The 22,931-nt window shown below is 43.7% G+C and overlaps 1 protein-coding gene across 6 annotated transcripts in view; it reads left to right on the top strand.

The window, feature by feature from the left end:
• The window catches only part of MAP3K4 (mitogen-activated protein kinase kinase kinase 4), a 106,813-nt gene extending 88,046 nt beyond the window's left edge, over nucleotides 1–18,767 (top strand). For 3 of the 6 annotated variants that reach the window (XM_079147937.1, XM_079147936.1, XM_079147940.1), the window contains 12 exons: nucleotides 1,088–1,184; nucleotides 1,974–2,123; nucleotides 5,456–5,556; nucleotides 6,202–6,282; nucleotides 8,143–8,334; nucleotides 9,394–9,464; nucleotides 10,572–10,688; nucleotides 11,522–11,681; nucleotides 13,501–13,623; nucleotides 14,219–14,325; nucleotides 16,300–16,479; nucleotides 17,817–18,767. In XM_079147937.1, coding sequence (XP_079004063.1) covers nucleotides 1,088–1,184; nucleotides 1,974–2,123; nucleotides 5,456–5,556; nucleotides 6,202–6,282; nucleotides 8,143–8,334; nucleotides 9,394–9,464; nucleotides 10,572–10,688; nucleotides 11,522–11,681; nucleotides 13,501–13,623; nucleotides 14,219–14,325; nucleotides 16,300–16,479; nucleotides 17,817–17,837 — 1,400 coding nt within the window. In that variant the 3' untranslated portion in view covers nucleotides 17,838–18,767. Of the gene's footprint in view, nucleotides 1–1,087; nucleotides 1,185–1,973; nucleotides 2,124–5,455; nucleotides 5,557–6,201; nucleotides 6,283–8,142; nucleotides 8,335–9,393; nucleotides 9,465–10,571; nucleotides 10,689–10,780; nucleotides 10,872–11,521; nucleotides 11,682–13,500; nucleotides 13,624–14,218; nucleotides 14,326–16,299; nucleotides 16,480–17,816 lie in introns of those variants that run through there. The other 3 variants (XM_079147939.1, XM_079147938.1, XM_079147941.1) reach the window with 2 other exon arrangements.
• Nucleotides 18,768–22,931: the final 4,164 nt, after the last annotated feature.

Genomic DNA, 22,931 nt, shown 5'->3' with positions numbered 1-22,931 from the left:
TTGATTATTTCCCAGGTCTTTGCTAAATTAATGACATCATCTTCATCAAATAGTTGTTGTTGTCTGTTTTTTTTTTTTTTTTTCCCCTTTCACCTTTGTTATTCCTGAGTTTCTCTTGCTTGGTATTATAATAATTGAGGTAATAAACCAGACGCAGATTTCCTGGCTTTTGCTAACAGTTGCTTGGTTTCTGTTCTGCAAGTTTTACAAGGGAACCTCAGATCTCTCTGAGTTTGCTACTGTCCCTCCTGCGTAATATTATTAAAAGGAAGTAAATAAAACCATGAAGGAAGAAAGAGAATTTCCATTTCAGTTGAAATTATTAGTATGAAGAGAAAATATGATGTAGAAAAACAGAACTTGAAAGGTTAAATCAGATAGTTGAGAGTGTAGGGCTGGGGATGTGCTGAGCAGGCACAAAGGCCTGGGTTTAGTCCCAGCACCGGAGAAAGGTGGGCGAGTAGAAAAAAGAGGAAAATGTGTGAGAGTAGACAAACTGTAACACATGCCTGTTTCTGTTTACATGTGGTTATTGGGAAAATGGAATGGTCAGCATTTTTATAATCACTAGGTAAAATCTGTAGTTTGAATTTTATATGTATTTAACTTTTACTAGAATATTTTAAAGAAGAAGAGAATGTACTTTGGGAGAAAAAAAAGTTGAATTATACCCCATCCACCTGGTTTGTCTTAAAGGAATGAAAACTGCATGTACTCAGGCATGTGACAGGGACTCCCCAGCACAGGGCCTGTTGAAATATCTGCATGACCAGAGTCTTTTTTTAAGTGTAGACAGCATAGAGAATTCCTTTTTATTAGAGAAGTGCTACATTTTCATTCTTTTCTAAAGTGAGTTCAATCATTTGTTTAGTGTACGTTTTAAAACAATTGATTTTGGTGGAAAAATTATGTGTAATATAGCTTTATTAACTTTAAAAAGTGACATTTTTCATAATATTTGTATTTGCAGTTTTTTACTCATGAATGGTTTTACTTTGGTCACTTCCATTTGCCTTTAATAGCCTGGTGTGACAGTGTTCTATAGACCACTTTAACAAATCACATTTGTTGCCATTTCCACTGGCAGCTATTCATCGGAACAGTCCCCGTCCTGTGAAGGTACCTCGATGCCATAGCGACCCTCCCAACCCACATCTAATTATCCCAACGCCAGAGGCATTCAGGTATTTGGTGATCCTCCAGCCATTTGCTCTGTGGTCCTTCTCTGATGTGCATGCCAATCTTCTTGAAACAACTGGTCGCTTGCCCTGAGAGCTTAATGTTTTTCTTGCTTCTCCATATGCTCTTAAAAGCTCTTACTTGTGTTATCTTGAAGACATATCATAGTGCCTTAGTTGCAAACGAAACAGACGTGCGAATTTAAAACAGACCTGTACCTTTCAAGATAACTGTGTTTCTCAGCTTCTTTATAACCTCAGGCTACTATGTTTCTGGCCTTGATATAATTCTTTCTTTTTCTGTCTTTGAAAAATTACTTTAGGAAAACAAGTTTAAGTTTGCATAGCATAGTAAACATTGGGAAACAGTACTAAATATCACTTTTAAAGTGGAGCAAGCTGTAATGACTTTCCAGTCTTGACCTTGGTGACTAGTTATAAAGCAGCTGAGCACTGAAATGGGTTCAGGAGTGAGTACATTCACAGTGATGTCCTTGAATGTGGTGGCATTTCTGCATCTTGAGGTAGTGAGCATCCTGTCTCCCCTGTGTAATCACTTTCATAAGTTAATTTCATTTGACAGGATTTCCTAAGTAAGGACCACATTATTTAAAAAAAAAATCTTTGAAATTAGTCTTTTTTTCCCATACCTAAGCCTGAATCTCAAACAGCAGTTTGCATTTTATATTTTTAAATATCTTTCACTTTCTCCCCATGCTTTATTTTTAACTGAAATCCACTTGCACGCCCGCCCCCTTCGCACCTGTGTTCCTGAAGCTTCTCTTCTCCTCTTAGCACTCGGAGCGCGCCTTCCGATGGGCGGAGCCACGGCAGCCCGGCTGCTGCTCCTGTCGCCGCCGCTGCCACCACTACCACCGGCCGCCCGGCTCCCTGTGGCAGCGACTCTGTGCCGCTCAAACCCATCAGCAGTGCCCCTGATACCAGGTAGTCTCACTCCACCAGTGCACGTGTCCTTGCCATCCCTCATGTGCCCTTCCACAGGGACTTTAGCTTTAGGATGTGTCACGGGGACGACTGGGCTTCTTTCCTCTAGTACGTGAGTGGTGCTGCGGCTTCTGTGGTTGTCACAGCCCCCAGACTCTGGCACCAGCCAGTCCACGTGGACCATGTGCCTGTTGATGGTGTTTCTTTGGATCCAGTATTAGCCGAAATGACCAGAGAGGATCAGAGGGAAGAATCTGGGGCACAGTGAAAGAGGACATGAGACTGACTGGCAGCCTTTCCTTGGCTGTCATGGCATAAACAGAGATGGCATCCTGCCAGTGGCATTAGGCAATGATTTTTTTTTTTTTTAAGTATCAATTCCTAACCTAATCTCCTAATTTTAAATAATTTTTTATTAGAAATAATTATATTAAAGTGGAAAAATGAGTTGATGGAGTTTGGAGAATAGATCATTACTAGAGAGAGCAGACATTTGGCAAGCTCCAGAAAAATTTAAGTCTCTTGCATTAAGTCCTCTGTATAAGGAGGGACTCCCAGTGTCTTCCATTATAGCTATTTCTTTGCAGAGCAATTTATCAAATTCTTCTCATTTATTTAATGAAGGACTTTGGGTCTCAGTTCTCCTGCTGTACTTGCGTGGAGGGGATACTGTCGTGTTCTCATCTTCCAGTAAGAAAGGTGGCGTGTAAAACTATTTGGGTTGGGGGTGATTTGATCTGGAACTCTGCTGTCTTCAGCTTTTTAGGGAAAAGATTCATATCTTAGTTGGCAGATAGATGACTTATGACTTTAGGATTTTTAAAGCCTTTAAAAATTGAAAGTTTTTGAATTTTAATAAGTCTTAAATTTCTACAAATGTTTCCAGTCTTCTTACTCATTAAAATAATTGATGTTCCTAATTTTAGTAATAAATGTAACCTAAAAACCTAAATAACCTAAAAATATGTAAGTATTTTACAGCTTAAGCAGTCAACTAAAATATTAACAATTAACATTGAACCAGATCCCACTTACTCTCCTTTAGGTTTGAGCATTTCATGGCAGATATTTTCACACATGCTTCCATATCCCTGTGGGGGCTGCTGAGACTTGTTTTCGTAAATGCAGTGTAGAGTCAAGGCGAGTGACTCAGCCTCAGACAGGTATCCGGGAACGTCACGCAGTCTGTGGCACGGGCTCCCGCACTCGCTGCAGTCACCTGCACAGGAGGCCTCTCCTGGGCTGGGAGGAGGAGATCCCACCTTTTTAAAGTCAGTCTCAAAGTCTCAACAGAACTGTGGCTTAGGCCTTTGTATTTTACTGTAGGAGTTAAATGCCTGGTCTTTCTGTGCATTCAGTCTTGATGCTTTGCATGAACAGTTTTTTTTTTTTGTTTTGTTTTGTTTTTTTAAGCGTGTCACAAATATTTCATGAGTATTCTTGTTCAGTTTTTACATACCTGGACAGTTCTTAGTGTCCAAGAATTTTAATAGCCTCATAGTATGCTGTCTTGAAGTTTATTGTTTTTACAAATGAACAAAGTTTTCTTTGGGACAGTGTGCCTGAGGTGGTTAGAAGGGCAGAACCGCACAGAGGTGTGAAGGGGCCCTGAGACTCCCAGCTGCACTTGCCTGCTCACCTCACAGGGAGCCTCAGTGATCGTGGTGGTCCTGGGAAGTGGGCCCAGAGCTACTGTGGCTTGCTCACCGCTGCGGAGGCACACCGCCCGTAGGCAGAGCCTGAGGCGCAGCTTGGCCCTGGGCTTGTGAAAGCGACACCGATGCCCACTCAGCCCACAGTGGCAGCCTTTGCCTATCTTAAGAATCGGCAAGCAGAACTGAATTTCATTGGCCCTTCTGTGTTTAAAGGCATTTTTCATTGATTTTATTTGATCTAGGAAATACCTATTCTGGGCTTCAGTTCTCTTACCTTTGTTTATAAGACGTTTTAGCTGTGGTAGACTCACCAGAGTGGCTCCTACACTCACAGAAGCTGATTGTTAATTTTCTGCAGTTTTGTAAGTGGAAATGGAAAAATTCTGTGGCCCACCTCCTACCCTCTCAGGTCCCACCCCACAGGTAGTTGTTAAACATTCCCAGATACACCACTTAGCTTAAGTATGTGTTCTTGCTTTTTACCTTTGCAAAACTCTGAAGGACTTGGGCCTGGCTAATGTTTGCCTGCAGGAGTCAGGAAGGTAGAAGCATCCGTGACTCCTCCGTGGCTCAGGCTACTGCTGAGCAGTGGATGTGTTTCTTCACTTCAGCATCTCTGGTTTTGAGCCACGTGACATTGGAAGTGTCACCCTCTTTCTTTTTAACACGTACTGTACCATGTTGGAAGGTTTAAGGAAATACAAAAATGGCACATATTTCATAATTTGCCTAATAGTCCACTTTGTCTTTAAACTAAGAGTTAATTTAAAAAGTTTAGTTTAATAAAAGAGCATAAATGCTACCATACTTCATTATATCATTCACTTAAAAATACATACCCAATAACTTTTTTAATCAACTAATGCCATATTTATTTTGGATTCTTTAATTTTTGAATTGCAGTTTTAACACTTCCTTTATTTAATCCTGGTTTTTACTCCTTATGGGTTCATTTTGGTTGCTGAATATTACTCTGGTTACTTTATTCTGGAAAAGCAGCTAATTAACTTGTTCTGTTTAATATATTAAGCTTCCTATTCTTGTACTTTTGCTTGGCTAATACTGCTTGAGAAATCATTTGGTATTCCCTTCCATTTTCTTACCATTTAGAGGTTTAGAATCTTTTGAACTATGTAGTAATTTCAGTACTTTAAATATGGTTGAGTAAATAAATATAATTTGATGATAACCGTCAACATTAGCTGTATTAGCCATATTTTCACCCTACCTGGGCTTAAATTATGGAGCTTTCCAAGCATGTCAGTCATGCTTAAGTTAATCCATCTTGTTTTTATCCCTGCTGTTAATGTAAAACAGGACATTCTGCAGGCAAGAGCTGTTGGTCTGGCCTGCTGTTTGTGGAGGTATAATAGTGTAGCACTCTTCAGCTCCAGAATTCTCTTCACAGCCTGTGGAGGGGGGACCCTTTCTCAGTGGCAGCTCTGTTCTTTTGGGTGGCAGTTCTTGTGGGACTGTCCTGTGTATTGTCCTTTGCTCACTAGATGCCAACTGTACTCTCCCCTTCATGACAACCCAGTGTGTCTCCAGACACTGCCAATGTCCCTTGGGGGTTAACATTTTCCCCATTTGAGAATCAGGGCTCTAGAAGAATCTCACAGATCTTTCATTTTACGTTCCATTGAATTGACAGCTCGATTGTTAAAAATATTAAAACAGGGGTTCCAGCGTCCCTGAAAACGATCGATTGGCTTCCATAGCTGCTGAATTGCAGTTTAGGTCCCTGAGTCGTCACTCAAGCCCCACAGAGGAGCGAGACGGTGAGTGCTTAAATGTGTCAGCCACATTCTCCTCCTGCCTAGTAATTTGTCTCAATCTGTATCTGTTGTTAATACCTTTAAAGAGGAATAAAGGATAAGAAGCATCAAACTTTATGAGAAGTTGACTTTTCACGTAGGTGCCTTTCAGCTGGCTTTGCATATTCTGGGACTACATTTGATGCTTTTTTCTTTAAATCCATATTACTGATATTTTTTTAAAATCCATATTACTGATATTTTAATTGTTGGGTACTCTGATTCACTTTAAAAACATCAAAGTGATACTGTACTTGATGATATGCTGAAATTTAATTCCCATGCAGCCCTCAGGGTCTCTGTCCAGCAACATGCTGCTGCTCCCGTTGCATCAGGGTTGAATGCAGGCCCCAGGAATGCAGGACCCGTGCAGTGTTCTTTTCTGTTATTTATGGAGAGTAGTGAAAAGCCTGGCAGCAACATACGAGTTTGGTGCAATTTCTAGAATTGATTATAGAAACAGTTTCTGGCACCCCCATCAGGCACATTAGGAACTGATCACCAGAAAGGACAGACGGAGTGTAACTATGTCACTCACTGTCTCAGTCTTGCCCTCAAGAATATTTATTTCATAAATCTTGATTTGTGTAAAAAAAATACTTTCTGCAGAACCAGCATATCCAAGAGGTGATTCAAGTGGGTCAACACGAAGAAGTTGGGAACTTCGGACACTTATTAGTCAGACCAAAGGTAAAAGAAAGAACACTGAACTTAAAAATGTTTTCTAAGTATGAGATGATTAGCTCCGATTGAAAATTGCCATAGCTTGCTGTGGGCACCAAGGCACATGCATGCCTATAATCCCAGTGACTTGGAAGGCTGAGGCAAAAGGATCACAAGTTGCCAATTTGGGCAACTTAGTGAGATCCTGTCTCAAAATTTAAAAAAACGGGGGGCGGGGGGGGTTAAGACTCAGTGGTTACATGGGGTTCCATCCCCTGTACAAAAAAAAAAAAAAAAAAAAATTTTTTTTTTTTTTTTGCTTTGACTTCTGAATTATTGGACCTTTTTATTAATATTTTGTGATCTCATTTATACCTCTGACATCAGTTCCCATTGTTAACTGTGGACATTTCCTGTTGTAGCAAATTACAAGCTCTTCATATTCATCAGTAGCTTAGTATAATTCTTTAATACTAACTTTTTATACTAAAAAGTTGAGGGAAAGAACTGAAATGAAGTAATAGGTGATTAATCAGTATTAATCAAAAATATGAATATCAGGAAAATCACTGGTCTAGCACTTTATGATCAATAGAATGCTCATTATTTTTTGTCACAGTTGTCTTGAGCGGTATGCAGATAGACCTTTCTCCCTTTTCATAAACAATAACAGATTCTGAGGGACCTCGTAGCTTGGCCAAGGTAGTCATGATAAAGCTGGGATTAGAAGACACTCTGTCTTCAAGACCAGAGTACCCCATTGAACTGTGACCAGTTAGAGGAGTATTTGTCCCCAAGACCTGGAGAGGTCAGGAAGATTTCATGGAAGGAGGAGACTGACCTGACCCTTCAGGGAGGACAGGTTGACAGCAAACCAAGAGGCAAAGCCCTGAGCGAAACATACCGGAGGCCTGGTGGCTGCAGAGGGTACAGTGGGACTGGACTGGGAGGTGTGGATGTGAATGCAGGTGAAGTTGGACAGTGGGGGTCTTTAACCAGGGGTGGTGGCCAGCGTCTGAAGGCTCTTGAGCAGCTGGTATATTTGGTTAAAGCGGGGATGGCATTCGAGGACACTACGCAATAGATGACCTTGCTGGCCTGAATTGGGGAGAACAGGGGGAGATCAGTTCGAGTGCCGTTGCAGTGATTCAGTGTTAATAGTTACTGAACTATGGTGGGCTTCAGATAGGGAATAGCAGTAGGAGAAAGCTTTGGTGCCACATTTGGCAGGCCTAGTGATAGACTAGGTGTGTGTCTAGGGCTCAGATAGGGGAGAGTTCCTAGGCTTGAGCCTGATAGCTCCCCCAGAGTCCCAGATTTTTGCTGTGCTTTTCGAAACAATTTGTGGTAAGGTGAACTTGGGAACCACTGGGGCTGTTTTCCTCTTGGGAGAGTTACAGTTCATATTTACATATTAAACACAAAGAAATCTTGAAATGGGAGAGTGAATAGCAATTTGATGTGGCCCATAATCTTTCAGTCTCACAGATCTGGAGCATGTGATAGGAGAAGAAAAGAGGAAGGGCTAAAACAAAAAAACCCAGCAAAGTAAAACTGGGTTTGAATTCTGCAGGACCTTAAGTCCTGTGTAAAGGAACTTAAATTTTTGGCTAGTAAGTAATGGAGACTGATGTGGGAAAGTAATGAGGTAAGCTTTCCTGTTTGCTACGGTACTGGCCAGTAAGTGGGTGGGCTGGAGATGTACTTCTAACAAGCATATGGTTTAGTTTGTCTTGTCATGGAGAAACGCTTTGCTTGCCTCCCATTCACCTGCTGTTGATCTGAATAGATGACATGCTGATGTCTGTTGCTCTGTTGTCACTGGTATTTTTTGGAAATTGACTTGGTTATAGTGACTGGGACCAATGAGTTTGTGGATCTCTGCAGATACTGCTTCTAAACAAGGACCCATAGAAGCTATCCAGAAATCAATCCGATTGTTTGAAGAAAAGCGGTATCGAGAAATGAGAAGAAAAAATATCATTGGTCAAGTTTGCGATACCCCTAAATCCTATGATAATGTCATGCATGTTGGCTTGAGGAAGGTGACCTTCAAATGGCAAAGAGGAAACAAAATTGGTAAGGAAAATAAGGAACATGGTGTGAAGATAATCTCTGTTAGGAATAGCAATATTTATACTTCTTTAGGTTAAGTCTTCTATGTAGTTAAGTCCTTTTTTTCTTTTAGATGTAGCAAGTAAACATCTCATCTTTTTGCATCGGGTTCATTTTTATGGCCTAATTTCTAAAATGCTTTCTAAGAACAGTACAAAATGAGATTTTACAAAAGATTTTTTTGAACAGTTTATTAATGTGAATAGTTCGTTAATTATTCTAGAAGTCTCCAGTGGAGAACTATTAAAATTTACCAATTAGTTCTCTTCTGTATTCTTTTACCTTATTCCCATACAAATATTATTTGAAGAGAGACTGAATACAAATCAGGACAGGACCATCTTTCCAAGATGTTGCCTAATTGATTTCCAGGTTAATTTGCTGCTCATAAAATAAGTAGTGGGAGGTTGTGTCGTGTCTCACAATGTATTCGTCTGTCAGGCAGTTAACTGAGGGGGCAGACACAGCTGTGAAAGAGGACCCTGGGCTTCAGGGAATTGGAGGGTCTTGGTGGTCTCAAGTAGGGCAGCACCCTGGAGCAGTCCAGTGCTTTACAGATTGTGTCATTCTTGATCTAATTCAGCTGTACCTCCCAGTGGTATTAACATCCCAGAGGGGGTCCCAGAGAAACCTGCTCCACACCCGACCCTTGCAGCAGCCAGCTAGACAGGCCGGATGTGCTGCTGACCACTCCTTTCCGCCCCAGTCCGGATCTCCTTGAGAGGCATGAGGGCTCAGAAGTGGGCCTCTCATCACTTGTCATCAGACATGTGTCTCTTTGGAAGTTTCCTAAAGCCAGTTCTTCTCTATTTAAAAACATTTACAGAGAGGACACGTTGATGTCTAAGACTTTACTTATTAGGGAACATTCAGAACTATTTTGGGTCTTGTAGTAAGTAACCTCTAGTGAACATAATTGTAGCATTATAAACATGCTTCCAGAAGTAACAGACAACATGGCATTAAGCTTCCGTGACTAAACCTGTCTGTGGTAGATGGGCAGCCTGTTTGTATTATTTTCAGGAGAAGGACAGTATGGGAAAGTCTACACCTGCATCAGCGTGGACACCGGAGAGCTGATGGCCATGAAGGAGGTGAGTCAGCTGGCTCACTGGGGCCTTGGAGTGGAGAGTACAGACAAGCTCTTCCTCCTCACAGCTGACTTAAGTGCTACCCACGGCACAGCGTCCAGGCCTGAGGCCTGTGTTTTAGACGACCCAACAGCTGGGCTGAGATGATGACCTGTGGGGAGTAAAAGTGCTGACCATTCCTGTGAGGGCGGGTGAGCAAGAACCCGAGGAGGTCAAGGCCACACGGGTCGAAGTGCCCTGCAGGAGGAGAAGCCTGGTGCAGCTCAGGGAGGCAGAGGCCAGCAGCACCTGTAGGGAACGTGTCTGAGGAGCTTCGGGGGCGGTGGTGTTTGGACAGCTGTAGGTTGCATGGCAACAGCAGAAGCCGAAGAGCAGCCCAGGGAGGGGGCCCTGTTGTGGCTGGGATGGTAGGTGGGACTGAGGGCGAGATGGCAGGGCTCCCAGCTGCTTTGCTTTCTTGCTGGCCAGTCTCTGTCCTCTTTCAAACTTGGTTGTAAACTAGTTTCCCTTTTCTTTTAAATTTTTAATTGATAAATTATAATCATTTGTATTTATGGGATAGTGCAATGTTTTGAGATTGTGGATAATGCAGAATGAGTAAACGAAGCTAATTAACCTTCCTCATCTCATTTTTCACAATTTGAAACACACTCTCCTAGCAGCTTTATTAACTACACACACTTTCTCAACATACGGCTGAACCTGGAGGACATTGAACTAAGCAGATTGACACACCAGGCACAGAGACACAAGCACTACGCAGTCTCACCTGTAAAATCTAAAGCTGTAAACTTCGATTTTTCTGCATTGCCCAGAACCAAAACACCAGTGAGAGCTTACTGGATATTTAATGTTTGGTGCAGTTACATTCACAGTTGTGACAGTAAATCTACTAGCTGCTGTATCCTCACTTACTCAGACTCAGGCATGCTTAATTTTCTTGAACAGCAAAGGAAAGAAAATCTGTATGTTGAGTCATAGACAAAAGGCCCATAGTCCTGGCCTGGACAGTGAGTGTCAGGAGACAGCTTTCCAGAGCTCATTGTTTAGGACGTTCCTGTTACTCATTTGTGATGATATTGATGGTAATCAGCCATTTTCCTTACACAGATTCGATTTCAACCAAATGACCATAAAACTATCAAGGAGACTGCAGATGAATTGAAGATATTTGAGGGCATCAAGCACCCCAATCTGGTTCGGTATTTTGGTGTGGAGCTGCACAGAGTAAGCCACCTTGAGTCACACTGCTTTGTGTGAGGAGTCAGTGAGGGTGCGAGATGGAGTCCTGTTCTACATCACAGGTCTTCTCATTTCAGAGCACAGTAACTTTGCCTAATTATCAGGAAATCTCCATGAGTTACATCATTTCTGCCTTCTCTCTGAAACTAGAGGAGTTCCTCCTAAAATGTAAGTTGTAGACTGTAGTCATTAACCCGACGTTACAAAGCACTGAAACCCGTCCTGCCAGTCAGAAGGTTCTTCTGAAGCACCCCTGCACCGTGACGTGTGCCTTCTTTCCATTCCCACTTCATCATTAAGTGATCCTGAATACTTGTCTCTGCTGTTAAGGAAACTTTGTAAAGTGACCGAAAATTAAAACCTCAGATTCATTTCCCCTGGTTTAGAGATCCGTGTGTCAGTCAGGGGAGAGGATAACTTGGAGCATCTTGGTGCAGAGCTGAAGCTTCCAGGCAGAGTTGGGTGTTGATCATTCTTGATGTTTTCACAAATGTTTCTACATTGGAAAAGGATGTGTTTCAGTCCTTAATAATACCTAGGAAAGGCACTGCTCCTCCCCGTCTGAGGTCATGTGGCAGACTCGACCTCAGAGGGTTACAGAAGTGCACCCCTGTGATTTGGAGGAGGCGTTCTTACTCTGATGAGCTCCGCTAGACACAGCTTCTCACAGCACGTTCAGTGCTGGGGACGGCCAGTGTGGCGCACCACTCGGAAGAAGAGTAATTCCTCTGGAGCATGGCCTGGGCGGTTTCCCAGTGTTCACGTGGTGCCTGTGTGAGGGACGCCACGGTCAGGGCTTCATCTTTTTCCTCCCTTAGGAAGAAATGTACATCTTCATGGAGTACTGTGACGAGGGCACTTTAGAGGAGGTGTCAAGACTGGGGCTCCAGGAGCATGTCATCAGGCTGTACTCGAAGCAGATTGCCATCGCCATCAACGTCCTCCACGAGCATGGCATAGTTCACCGGGACATCAAAGGTGATCCCCACACCCTGGCTGCACTCACCCTCATCTGGTGTCCACACGGCAGGTGCTCTGGAGATGCTGCTCTTGTTCTCACCTGCACAGTGTATCTGTTTCCAGGTGGACAGGTCTTTATTTTGACAAATCCCACATTGAGAAGCAATATCAAATCCACGTCTCCATCCCTGAGAAGAGTCTGCAGCTTCTTTTCTGTTCGTTAGAGAAATCTTCTTCCCCAAAAGGAAGTTTTGTGGGCTGATTTGACGTAGCCTATGTGTTTACTAGATATTTGCGAGCAAAGTAACCTTTCTAGTGTCAAGATCCTTGTGTATTTATAAATGAATGTTGTGAATTTATAAAACGACAGTAAGTCAGAAATGGCTTTGTAAGTCAATGTGCAGTTATGTCTTTGGAGTAAGAATAGGGTTTACTTACACCAACCTCCAAATTAAAGGTTAATTTGGTCCTGCTGATTGGTTAAAAGTGCATCTCACTCTCTGGCACAGGGGAATAGTGGTTCTTCTGTCTCAGAACTGTCAGTTGTGGCATTTGTCTTAACCACATCATGCCCCTGACCTTTGTTTTTTTGGAAGTCTGGGAGATAATTAAAGCAGGAGAGTATTTTTTTTTCTCTAATTGGCATTAGGCTGAAGAGTTCCATTCTGTCATATAGTCTGAGGTTAACCTAAACACATTTACTCAAGAATTGGCCTGACTTCTGACCAGGAACCAGATGCAGTCTGTTGGACCACTTTAGATTCCACCACAAGCTGCTGCGTCTGAGCCTAGGGCCTGTTCATTCTCACAGCATGGCTCACCCTGAGTCACCGAGTGTTCCCAAGTCTTGCTGGCTGCCTGTTTCTCTAGCACATGGCTTTGCTGTTGGGGATCATTCTAGGGCTTTGTTTAGTTGGCCCTATGTCAGCTCTTAGCATTACTTACTTCCAGTTGTTCTGCCTCAGAAATCTTACTCTCTGTGCACTGTCATGAAGTAGTGGCTGCGTGAAGAGAGCCCGTGAGTGAGTTCCGCACACTGTATCCTTATCAGATGCCTTGTGGTTTGGCGTGGCTATGAAGGCACACGTGTACAGTGCTCCAGAATCACCACTCTAGTCCACTGTGGGGACTGTGGACCCTGGGAGGACTTAGGTGTTGAGGATGAACTGTTAGACTGCCTCTCATCACGTGACTGCTTACCAGTGTGGGCATCTTTGTGTTGCTTTTTGAAAGAGTAACGTAAGACACGTGCCAGAGATGTGTGACTTAGTTGGAGCAATATCTTATAGCCTGTGGTAAAAGGCCAAGCCGCATTAAGAGATGAGCAGTCACCCCAAGTTCCAACTACAAGTTAGTATAAGTTAGGCTTATGTGTTGCTTGTAAAAAATTTTGGAAAATCACAGAACATTGTTTTCAATCACATCCTAAAATATATCTGGAGGTGGCCTCAGCCACATCTCTAAGGAACCCCAGTGCGTGTGCTGGTTCTCGCTGTGTGTCACTTCCTTTGTGGAAGCTGCTAATTGCATCCAACTCTCACATTCAGGAACTGTCACAGACATTTGCTTTTTATATATAGTTTCTCAAGTATGTATCTTTCCCTTCAGAAGTCATTGTTCAAAGCTGGCTAGCTGGATGTTTTTGTTGCTTTGTATTATTAACATTTGTGAATAAGCATCACAGATCTTTCTATATTTGCATATTGTAAGTAAAGTTTCATAACCTTTGTATTACTTAGTTTATGAATAGTTTCTTGTAGTTTAGACTATCACGTTAACATGCAAGTGCCAATATTGTGATTCAGAGGCTGCTTAATGACTGCTTATTTCTGGTTAGGTGCCAATATCTTCCTTACCTCATCTGGACTCATCAAGCTGGGAGATTTTGGATGCTCAGTAAAGCTTAAAAACAATGCTCAGACCATGCCTGGTGAAGTGAACAGCACACTGGGGACAGCAGGTAGGGGCCAGCGGGGCCGCTCTGCACCCATCAAGCCCTGTGGGCATGGCCCCAGGGCTTCCCTTCACCCTTCCTTGTCAGCACAGACCTGCAGACCTGGAGCAAAAGGTTTCCAGTCGTGAGGTCCCTTCCTCACACACTCGGGCTTCTGCCTGAGGGCAGCTGTCTGATTGCTGATCTAAACTACCAGGGGAGGATAGCTTCTTTTTCTTCCCAGAACGACTCTTTGTTGTTTACAGTGCTACTAAAACTGTACTAGTTGAAACAGTATTTTGATTGAATGGTAATTATTTATTCTGAGTGCTTAATGTCATAAAATTTTGTATCCTCCTTTGCAAATTTAGTTTCCTGTTTTCATCATGAATATAACTTATGTGAAAATTTGCATATTTAAAAGTTGTCTGTTAAAAAGAATTCTGTCCCTAAAAAGTCCATTCAACAAATGGCTCAAAATACCTATTTTAAAGCTTCAACATTTCTTTTACATAACTTAGGAAAATAATATTATAGAAATATCAATTTCTTGCTCAGCACTCTTGATACATAGCATTGTGTTCATGACACATTACAATCAGCATATCTGTGACTTTTAAAGCATACATGGCACCTGAAGTCATTACCCGTGCTAAAGGAGAAGGCCACGGGCGTGCAGCAGACATCTGGAGTCTGGGCTGTGTTGTCATAGAGATGGTGACAGGCAAGGTAAGTGGACCTGTACCTGGAGGAGGAGCCTCAGGCAGGCACTGTACAGGGACAGGGCATCGTTGTGGCTTTATCATTGGTCATACATTCCATGGACACATTTTCTGCTAGAGAACATGATTACAGATGAAAGACAGAATAATGTTAAGAAAAACGACAAATTGGAAACAAGTATTTATAAGAAATACGCGGTAGAGAACACTTAACGAGTGAATTTAAAGAAGTGTAAACCTCAAACTAAAGCACAGAGAAGCAAAGTTACAAAAAGAAACATGAAGTTGAAATTAGGCCCATGCAAAACCTGCACGCTAGTACTTAGAGCACCTTTATTCATAAATGCCAAACCCTGGAAGCAACCAAGATGTCCTTCAGTGGATAAGCGGGTGAGCAAACTGTTACATCCATGTAGAGGAATGTTATTCAGAGATTTTAAAATGTGCTGTGAGCCCTCAGAAGAGATAGAGGAACCTCAGTTACATCTGACCAAGTGAGGAACGATGCTAATCTGAAAAGGCTGCTCGCTGCACGGTTCCATCTGCCTGCCATTCTGTAAGAGGCAGAACCGTAGACAGCCAGAACCTCGGTGGGTGCAGCACAGGGATGCGGAGCACAGGGATTTTCAGGGTGGCAAAGCCATTGCCATTGACAGTGATGATGGACACATGCCATCATGTGAGTCCTGATAGGAACTGTGGGCTCCGATGAATAATAACGTGGGGACATTGGTCCATCAGTTGTGGCAGATGGACCACACTCATGCAAGACGTGGATAACAGGAAATGGGAGGGGTGGGAAATTGGGCGAGAACTCGTACATTCTAAGTGAGTTTTCTGTAAACTTAATTACTCTGAAAAAATTAAGCCTGTTAATTAAAAAAAAGAAACATAAAATGATGAGCTTCATCAGAATTACACATTTAAAAAAGTGAAATTTATTTTTACTTAGCACATGAGTGACATTTTAAAAGATGCAGTACTTGCTGTTAGGGTATATATTGTGGGGAAAAATGCAGAATACTCTGGAGAACAGTTTCCAATATCTGTCAGAATTAAATTGCATTCCCTCAAACCAAGAAATTTTTGCTTCTGAAAATTCAGCTTCTGATGAAGATACTACTGAGGAGTAATTATAAAAATGTATAAGATAGATATGTGCACAAGAGTGTCTGGCTGTGCAGCATCACTAATACAGAAGAAACACTAGCAGGCTCTTAAGTGTTCTTAGGAAACTAGTTAAATCATTATCCAGCTCTCCTTGCAGCTGTGGAATAAGAACACCCCTCCAACGTGCTCAGCAAACATTAGCTGATGTACCTCTGTTAGCATGAAGGAAGGTAGCTGTGGCGTCTACATTATTTTAGTCAAGCCACCCAAGAACACGTATTCCCATTCAGGAGTACACGTTGGAATAAACAAACAATAGCACATGAACTAGAATGGTATAATAAACTTGGTTCTTTCCCCTCTGAACCTCATTTTTCTTCTCATTGTGGTAAAATAAGCTTTACACACATGGAATTGTCATTATTCAACCAGGGAGTATGTTAAACATCCCTGTGAGAGAGACGTTGAGTTTTGTATGTTTTAGTGACTTTTTGTATCATTTTATGTATGACATCTTTTAGTTACGTGACAACGCCTTGTACATTGTGTTGGACTAACAGAACATCCCAGATGGGCTGGACAAACTGTGCTGTCCGTCTGCTTTTAAATGAGGTTTTATTGGATGGTCCACCTGTTCCGGTACATCTGTCCCTAGTTTCTGTTTTGCTCCAGTAAGAGAGCCGAATGGTGACAGGGATCAGGTTGCCTTGAGGCCTAAAGTATTTACAGTTTGGTCCTTTGCGTAAAAGTTTGCTAACTTCAAGTAGATGTTGATTTTGAGATAGATGCCTAAGATACCTAAGATTGAGTATTTGCATTTTAAATGGCCATGTAATACTGAAACCTGATTTTTTTCCTCCTGTCTTTGTAGAGGCCTTGGCATGAGTATGAACACAATTTTCAGATTATGTATAAAGTGGGAATGGGACATAAGCCCCCAATTCCTGACAGATTAAGCCCTGAGGGAAAGGACTTTCTCTCGCACTGTCTGGAAAGTGACCCAAAGATGAGATGGACGGCCAGCCAGCTCCTCGACCATTCTTTTGTCAAGGTCTGTCAGATCACTGATCGTCTTTCTTCATGTTTAACTGTTTGAGTTCAGTTTTGCATCTGGAATGTAAGGAAATTTGGAAACTTAAATTTAAAATAACCTGTATCTGAAATGGAAAGGAACTAAATGTCTTCTCACACCAGGGATTTTTATTTATTTATTTATTTTTTTCATTTGAAAAATGTTTTTTGAGGTTCTTGATCTATTTCAGTGGCACGTTTTTAGGGGCACTTGGGACAGTTAAATGGAATTTTAAATGGTTCTGGCTCAAAGAGTCGTTTCTGTGCTGTGAGTGTGCAGTCTGTAGCGTGAGGGAGGGCTCATCGGACAGCCTTCAGTGGAGAGCCGAGGCGATGGTGTGTGCCACACGGTGGCCTGCTGAGCAGCATTCCAGCAGTATATCTCAGGTGGAATTTTCTCTGGAAAGAAAGGCTGTAACCGAGCCTATTAGAGAGGGTTTGGCCAGGTCAGGAATCGGGTCAGGGTCTGGCAGCCAGCATGAAGAGGCATAGAAGGCTGAGGGCAGGACCCATGGGGTGAGGACAGGGCATGGCAAAGGGAATAGGAGTGTCAGTTCTGTTATAAATGTGACACGATTAGATGACCTTTCGGAAAGATCACTCTAGAGGTAGGAGACTAGTTAGGAATCTGCTGGTACAGCTGAAGGATGGAGGATGGACAATCAGGAAGTCATCCACCAAATTTAGGAGTTAGTGTGGCCTTGACCAAGATCTGGTGATCTTGGGGAGGAGTCCAGGGTGGCCCAGCTTCCTGGCTGTCGGCAGCCGGTGGAAACTGCGTCCACCACTGTGGAGGCAACTGGCGAAGAGGTGGGCTGGGGCACGAGGCTCCTCTGCAGTAGGTTAAGCTCACAGCCCCTTTGGAACACCTGCTTGGAATTTCAGACGAACATTTGGACGTTAGGCTGGCACTCCAGGAGAAGTTGGGCTGGGGTAGAGATCTGGGAGACAGAAGCGTTGCTGAGAATGTGAGAGCGAGGGCCTGTGGCCCCGGAGAGCATCTCCAGAAGGGCTGGGCAGTGGGGCAGCAGCAGGAGCAGTGGTCCTTAGGGACTTGTGGCTGGAGAAGAGTCATTTCTTTCAGAACACGTGAACGGTGAGTATTGGCTCAAGGTTAACGTAGGTCCTCAGCTCCCAGGCTTGCCCTGAGAGCAGCCACTCGGCACTGCCTGAGCCCTTCCTTTCCTATGCCCCTCTCTTGGTCCAGCAGGGTGTGGGCACAGGGTGGCGGACAGGCCCTTCCTGTCAGCCGCAGCGCAGGGTAGCCTGCTGTGTGCCGTGCCTGCCTGCGCTCAGCTCTCTCCCACTTCCCCGCAGGTTTGCACAGATGAAGAGTGAAGCCCACCGGCCCCCGGCCTGCTGGTGTGCGCACTCGGAGCCCTCGGTCGCTACTGTATGTAATATTTACATAGAGACTGCTGAGAGGCAGTGCTGGCCTCGCACCTTCCACCCGAAGACCGCTCCTGCTGCTCCCGTTTGTCTGACGTGGCACAGGGCCCTCCCGAGGGACGGTGTCCATGGGGTCAAAGAAGCTGCATGTTAAGTGCCATTACTACTGTACACGGACCATCGCCTCTGTCTCCTGTGTCTCCTGTGGCTGAGAACCGTGACATCAGTGTAGTGTTTCCAACCCTCTGGGTTCAGAAGAAGTCGTGCTGTTATCAGGTGTCCTTGGACCTCGTTCTGATCTCCTGTTTGTTGAGTGCACTGACTGTGAAACCTTTGTGTTGTTGGCAAGCTGCAGGGTTTGTTATGCAAAAGGCTGATTAATGAAATTTAAGAAAAAGGTTCTTTTTTCAATAAATGGTTTATTTTAGGAAAGCTAAGTCACACTGTCTTTTCATGGTTTGCAACTTTAGAGCCAGCAGCCAGGAGAGAGGCCTGGCATTTTCCTCAGCAGAAGGAGCACAGCCGGTGTGTTCAGGTGGAAACTCACTGACTGGGTGTTCCTGAGGGACTGGGGTCTCCTTGCTGACCAGCAGAGGACATAAGTGAAGCAACACTAATGGTGTGAGAAAGCCCTTTTTAATTATTTCCTATTAACCACCAAATTACAGCAGAAGCTTGAGCCTTGTTACCACACGGTGGGCTCAGTTTATTTTTAAACCAAGATGTAGAGGTTCTAGGTCAGTAAATATTGCCAGATGACAAGAATGCACCTTTCAGAGTAAACTGAATTTCAGCAGTGAGCCTTCCTGGATAGCCCAGCTTTGTGTCTTGATGGTGTTCTTTACTTCATTTTGCTATTAAATTTTTTTAAAGATTGACTTCAGAGCTTCCAGAAATCTTTTTAGATCCTTTTCTAAAAAGAAATATGTGCTTCTCTTTGTTTTTAAATGTTGATGGACCCTTACTTTATTCATTTACTTATATGCAGTACTGAGAATGGAACCCAGTGCCTCACACATGCTAGGCAAGCGCTCCACCACTGAGCCACACCCCAGCCATCTTTTTAGATCCTTGACTGGCTCCTTCCATGCAGCGCTGTGCTAAGCCAGTCTCTCCAGGACATTTTCTGTTCACCTCCCTCCAGGGCACTGGATCTTTTCAGCCAAGAAATTAACATCTAGAGGATTTATAAAACAATTAGAATTCTGTCTAAAAGACAGAATTTACATATCCTTTGGAGCAAATTTAACACAACATAATGATTTACTGATTCGAAGGGTATAATTCAGTGTTTTTTAGTACGGTTGTGTTGTTGTATAACCATCGTCCTAATCTAATTTTAGAACATCTACATCACCTAAACTTGTGCCCATTTGCATCGCTTACTGTTCTTGCCCTAACCTAAGCTAACTGCTCAGTTTCTTCCTGCCTTGGTGTATTGGTCTTGTTCGACAGGTCCTATAATTAGAACTTTGCAATATGTTATCTTTGGTGTATGCCTTCTTTCACTTAGCTCATTTCTGAATTTATTCACTTTGTAGCATGTATCAGTACTTCATTCCATTTTGTTGCTGCATACTATTCCATTGTGAATATGCAACACTTTATCCATTACTAGTCAGTGGGCATTTGGGTTGCTTCTGCTTTTTGGAACATTCCCAATCCAGTCTTTGTATGGGTCTGTTTTCATTTCTCCTGGGGTAGAACTGCTGGATTGTATGGTAAGTCTGTACTCAGCATACGAGGGTTCCAGTGACTATTCTCTGCCCAGTGCTCATCTTCCTGTTGACGATTGCTGTTCTAGTGAGGATGGATAGTATTGCATTGTGGTTTCCAACTGCATTTTCCTAATGAGGGTGACACCTGTTTGACCATTCATACAGCTTCTTTGGTGGAATGTCTATTCAGATCTTTTGTCCCATTTTGAAATTAGGGTTTCGGTCATCTTGTTGAGTGGTGTTTCCTATAAATTCTAGATGCAGGTTCTTTACTGGATATGCGATTTGCAGGTGTTTTTTCCCTGCGGTCTGTGACTTGTCTTTTCATTTTCTTAATGGTCCCTTTTTGAAGCAAAAAGTTTTTGATTTTTTTAAAAATTCCTATTAACAGTTTGTTCTTTATTGCTTGTACCCTCGATATCATATCTAAGAAATCTTTGCCTGATCCAAGGTCACAGACGCCTTTATTTTCTCTAAGAGTTTTATGGTTTTAGCTCTTAATTAAGCCTATCATATTTGTCCTTTGGCATGTGGGTCTCTTTTTTTTTTAAATTCTAATTAGTTATATGTAACGGCAGAATGCATTTCAACTCCGTGTGCCCAGCTTTTCATTCCTCTGTTGCATGTGATGGAGTCACACCATTCATGCACATACATAGGGTAATATAAAGTCCATCTCATTCCACCATCTTTCCTACCCCACACCCTCCCCTCCCCCCCCTATCCAAAGTTCCTCCATTCTTCCCTTGCCCCCTCCCCGCTCTTTATGGATCACCATCCACTTGATAAAACATTTGGCCTTTGGGTTGTGGCTTACTTTGCTTAACATGATAGTCATATATCCATTTGCCTGCAAATGCCATGATTTCATTCTTCTTTAAGGCTGAGTAATAGTCCATATTGTATTTACACCACAGTTTCTTTATCCATTCATCTACTGAAGGGCATCTGGGTTCCACAGTTTAGCTGTTGTAAACATTGATGTGACTGTGTCACTGTACTTATGCTGGTTTTAAGTCCTTCGACTATAGACTGAGAGTGGGATAGCTGGGTCAAATGGTGGGTCCATTCCAAGTTTTCTGAGGAATCTCCACACTGCTTTCCAGAGTGGCTGCACCAATTTGCATCCCACCAGCAATGTATGAGTGTGCTTTTTTCCCCACATCCTTGCCAACGCCTGTTGTTGCTTGTGTTCTTGATAATTGCCATTTTGACTGACATAAGATGAAATCTTATAGTTTTGATTTGCATTTCTCTAATTGCTAGAGATGTTGAACATTTTTTCATACATTTGTTGATCAAATGTGTGTGTTCTGAGGTTTCTGCTCAGTTCCTTAGCCTATTTATCGATTGGGTTATTTGTTTTTTTTGGTGTTAAGTTTTTTGAGATCTTTATATACCCTGGAGATTAGTGTTCTATCTCATGTGCGTGTGGTAAAGATTTTCTCCCATTCCGTAGGCTCTCTCTTGATGTTTTTGATTGTTTCCTTTGCTGAGAAGTTGCTTTTTAATTTGAATCCATCCCATTTATTGATTCTTGATTTTATTGCTTGTGGTTTAGGAATCTTGTTAAGGAAGTCAGATCCTAGGCCAACATGGTGAAGATTTGGGCCTATTTTTTCTTTTCTTATGTGAAGGGTGGCTAGTCTAATTCCTAGGTCCTTGATTCACTTTGAGTTGAGTTTTGTGTAGCCTGAGAGAGAAGGGTTTAATTTCATTTTACTGCATATGGATTTCCAGTTTTCCCAGCACCATTTGTTGCAGAGGCTACCTTTTCTCCATTGTATGTTTTTGGCTCCTTTGTCTAGTGTGCAGTGACTATGTGGGTTGGTGTCTGCGTCCTCTCTTCTGTACCAGTGGTCTGCCTATCTGTCTGGAGCCAGTGCCGTGCCGTTTTTACTGTGCTCTGCAGTGCAGTTAAGGCCTGTGTGACGCCTCCTGCTTCCCTCTTACTGAGAATTGCTTTGGCTATTATGGCCTCTTGTTTTTCCAAGGGAATTTCATGCTTGCTTTCTCTAGTTCTGGGAGGAACGTCATTGGGATCCTAATAGGAATCGCACCGAGTCTGCATGACTGCTCGGTGCTGAGGCCATTTGACAATTCCAGTTCCACCTGTCCAGGGCCAACGCAGCCAGGCAGACCCAGCCGCAGGGCTGTGTGGGGCGTGGCGAGGGGAGTTGTGTGGAGAGGACGCGCCGTGCTGGGGGTGGAGCGGGGAATGACTGCTCGGTGCATGGCCTGTGCGTAGCCGGGAGCGGCCAGCGCAGCTGGAGTGGGGAGCCAGGGGCAGCAGCGCTGCGGGCCGCCCTGCTCTCCCCCGGTACCGTGAAGAGCTGCCTCTTCCCAGACTGAGTTCTGGGTGCTTAGTCCACCGGCCTTCTGGTGGCCCACACCACGTGCTGCCAAGGTGGCGAGGGATGCAGGGTCCGGGCTGACGCTACCACCCGTTTATCTGCCCTCAGCTCTACGTTGAAGAGCTACCATCCCTCCGTCCACACCACCTCCTCGAGCCTGGTGTGGTTTGGCTTCATCGTTGGTTAACATTTGAGAAGTCTGACGACGCCCCTCGTGCTTAGGGCACATTTGCTGCCTGTGGTTCACCGCTCTCCTTTATGTACTGCAAAGGCCTCCGTTCAACAATGTGTTTCCAGAATGCTGCTGCCAGACAGTCTTCTTCTGGGGCAGGGTACCAGGGATTGAACCTGGGGGTGCTCAGCCACTGAGCCACGTCCCCAGCCCCTTTTAAATGTTTATGTAGAGACAGGGTCTTGCTCAGTTTCTCAGGGCCTCACTGAGTTGCTGAGGCTGGCTTTGAACTCAGGATCCTCCTGTCTCAGCCTCCTGAACTGCTGGGACGCCTGGCTGCCAAACAGTTCTTTGAATTCTTTCATCTTCCCTCTTTAAACTGCCTCCCTCCAAGTCACATTGCCTCAGGAATCATCCTGTGGTGGTTCATGACAGTCTCATGACAGTCTCGTGAAGTCTGGGTGGTGTTGGTGCGAGAGTCCACTGCTCAGTAGAGCAGCTCATATGGACCTGAACTGGTGTGGCTGCCTCCCGTTTCTGGCTCCTCCTCACAGGCAAAGCACACAGGGGGAGCTGCTTGGCTCCGTGATGCCTGCCGTGGGTGGCAGGCACCCAGCCTCCGAGCTGGCTTCCGGTGTGGAGCAGGAGCCCCGGTTGCCCTGGGTGCATGCTCGCTGCCCTGCTCTCACCAGGCAGAGCGCTGCGCGTGTTGTGTATGCACTTGAAACGTCTGAGCTACCCTGGACTGTCACCTACTTTCCCTGTCTGAGATGCCTCAGCTGACGTTTCTGAATGTCTA

The sequence above is a fragment of the Sciurus vulgaris genome (assembly GCF_902686455.1).
Source record: "Sciurus vulgaris genome assembly, chromosome: 7".
NCBI lineage: Eukaryota > Metazoa > Chordata > Mammalia > Rodentia > Sciuridae > Sciurus > Sciurus vulgaris.
This window is presented reverse-complemented; position numbering and strand designations above follow the sequence as displayed.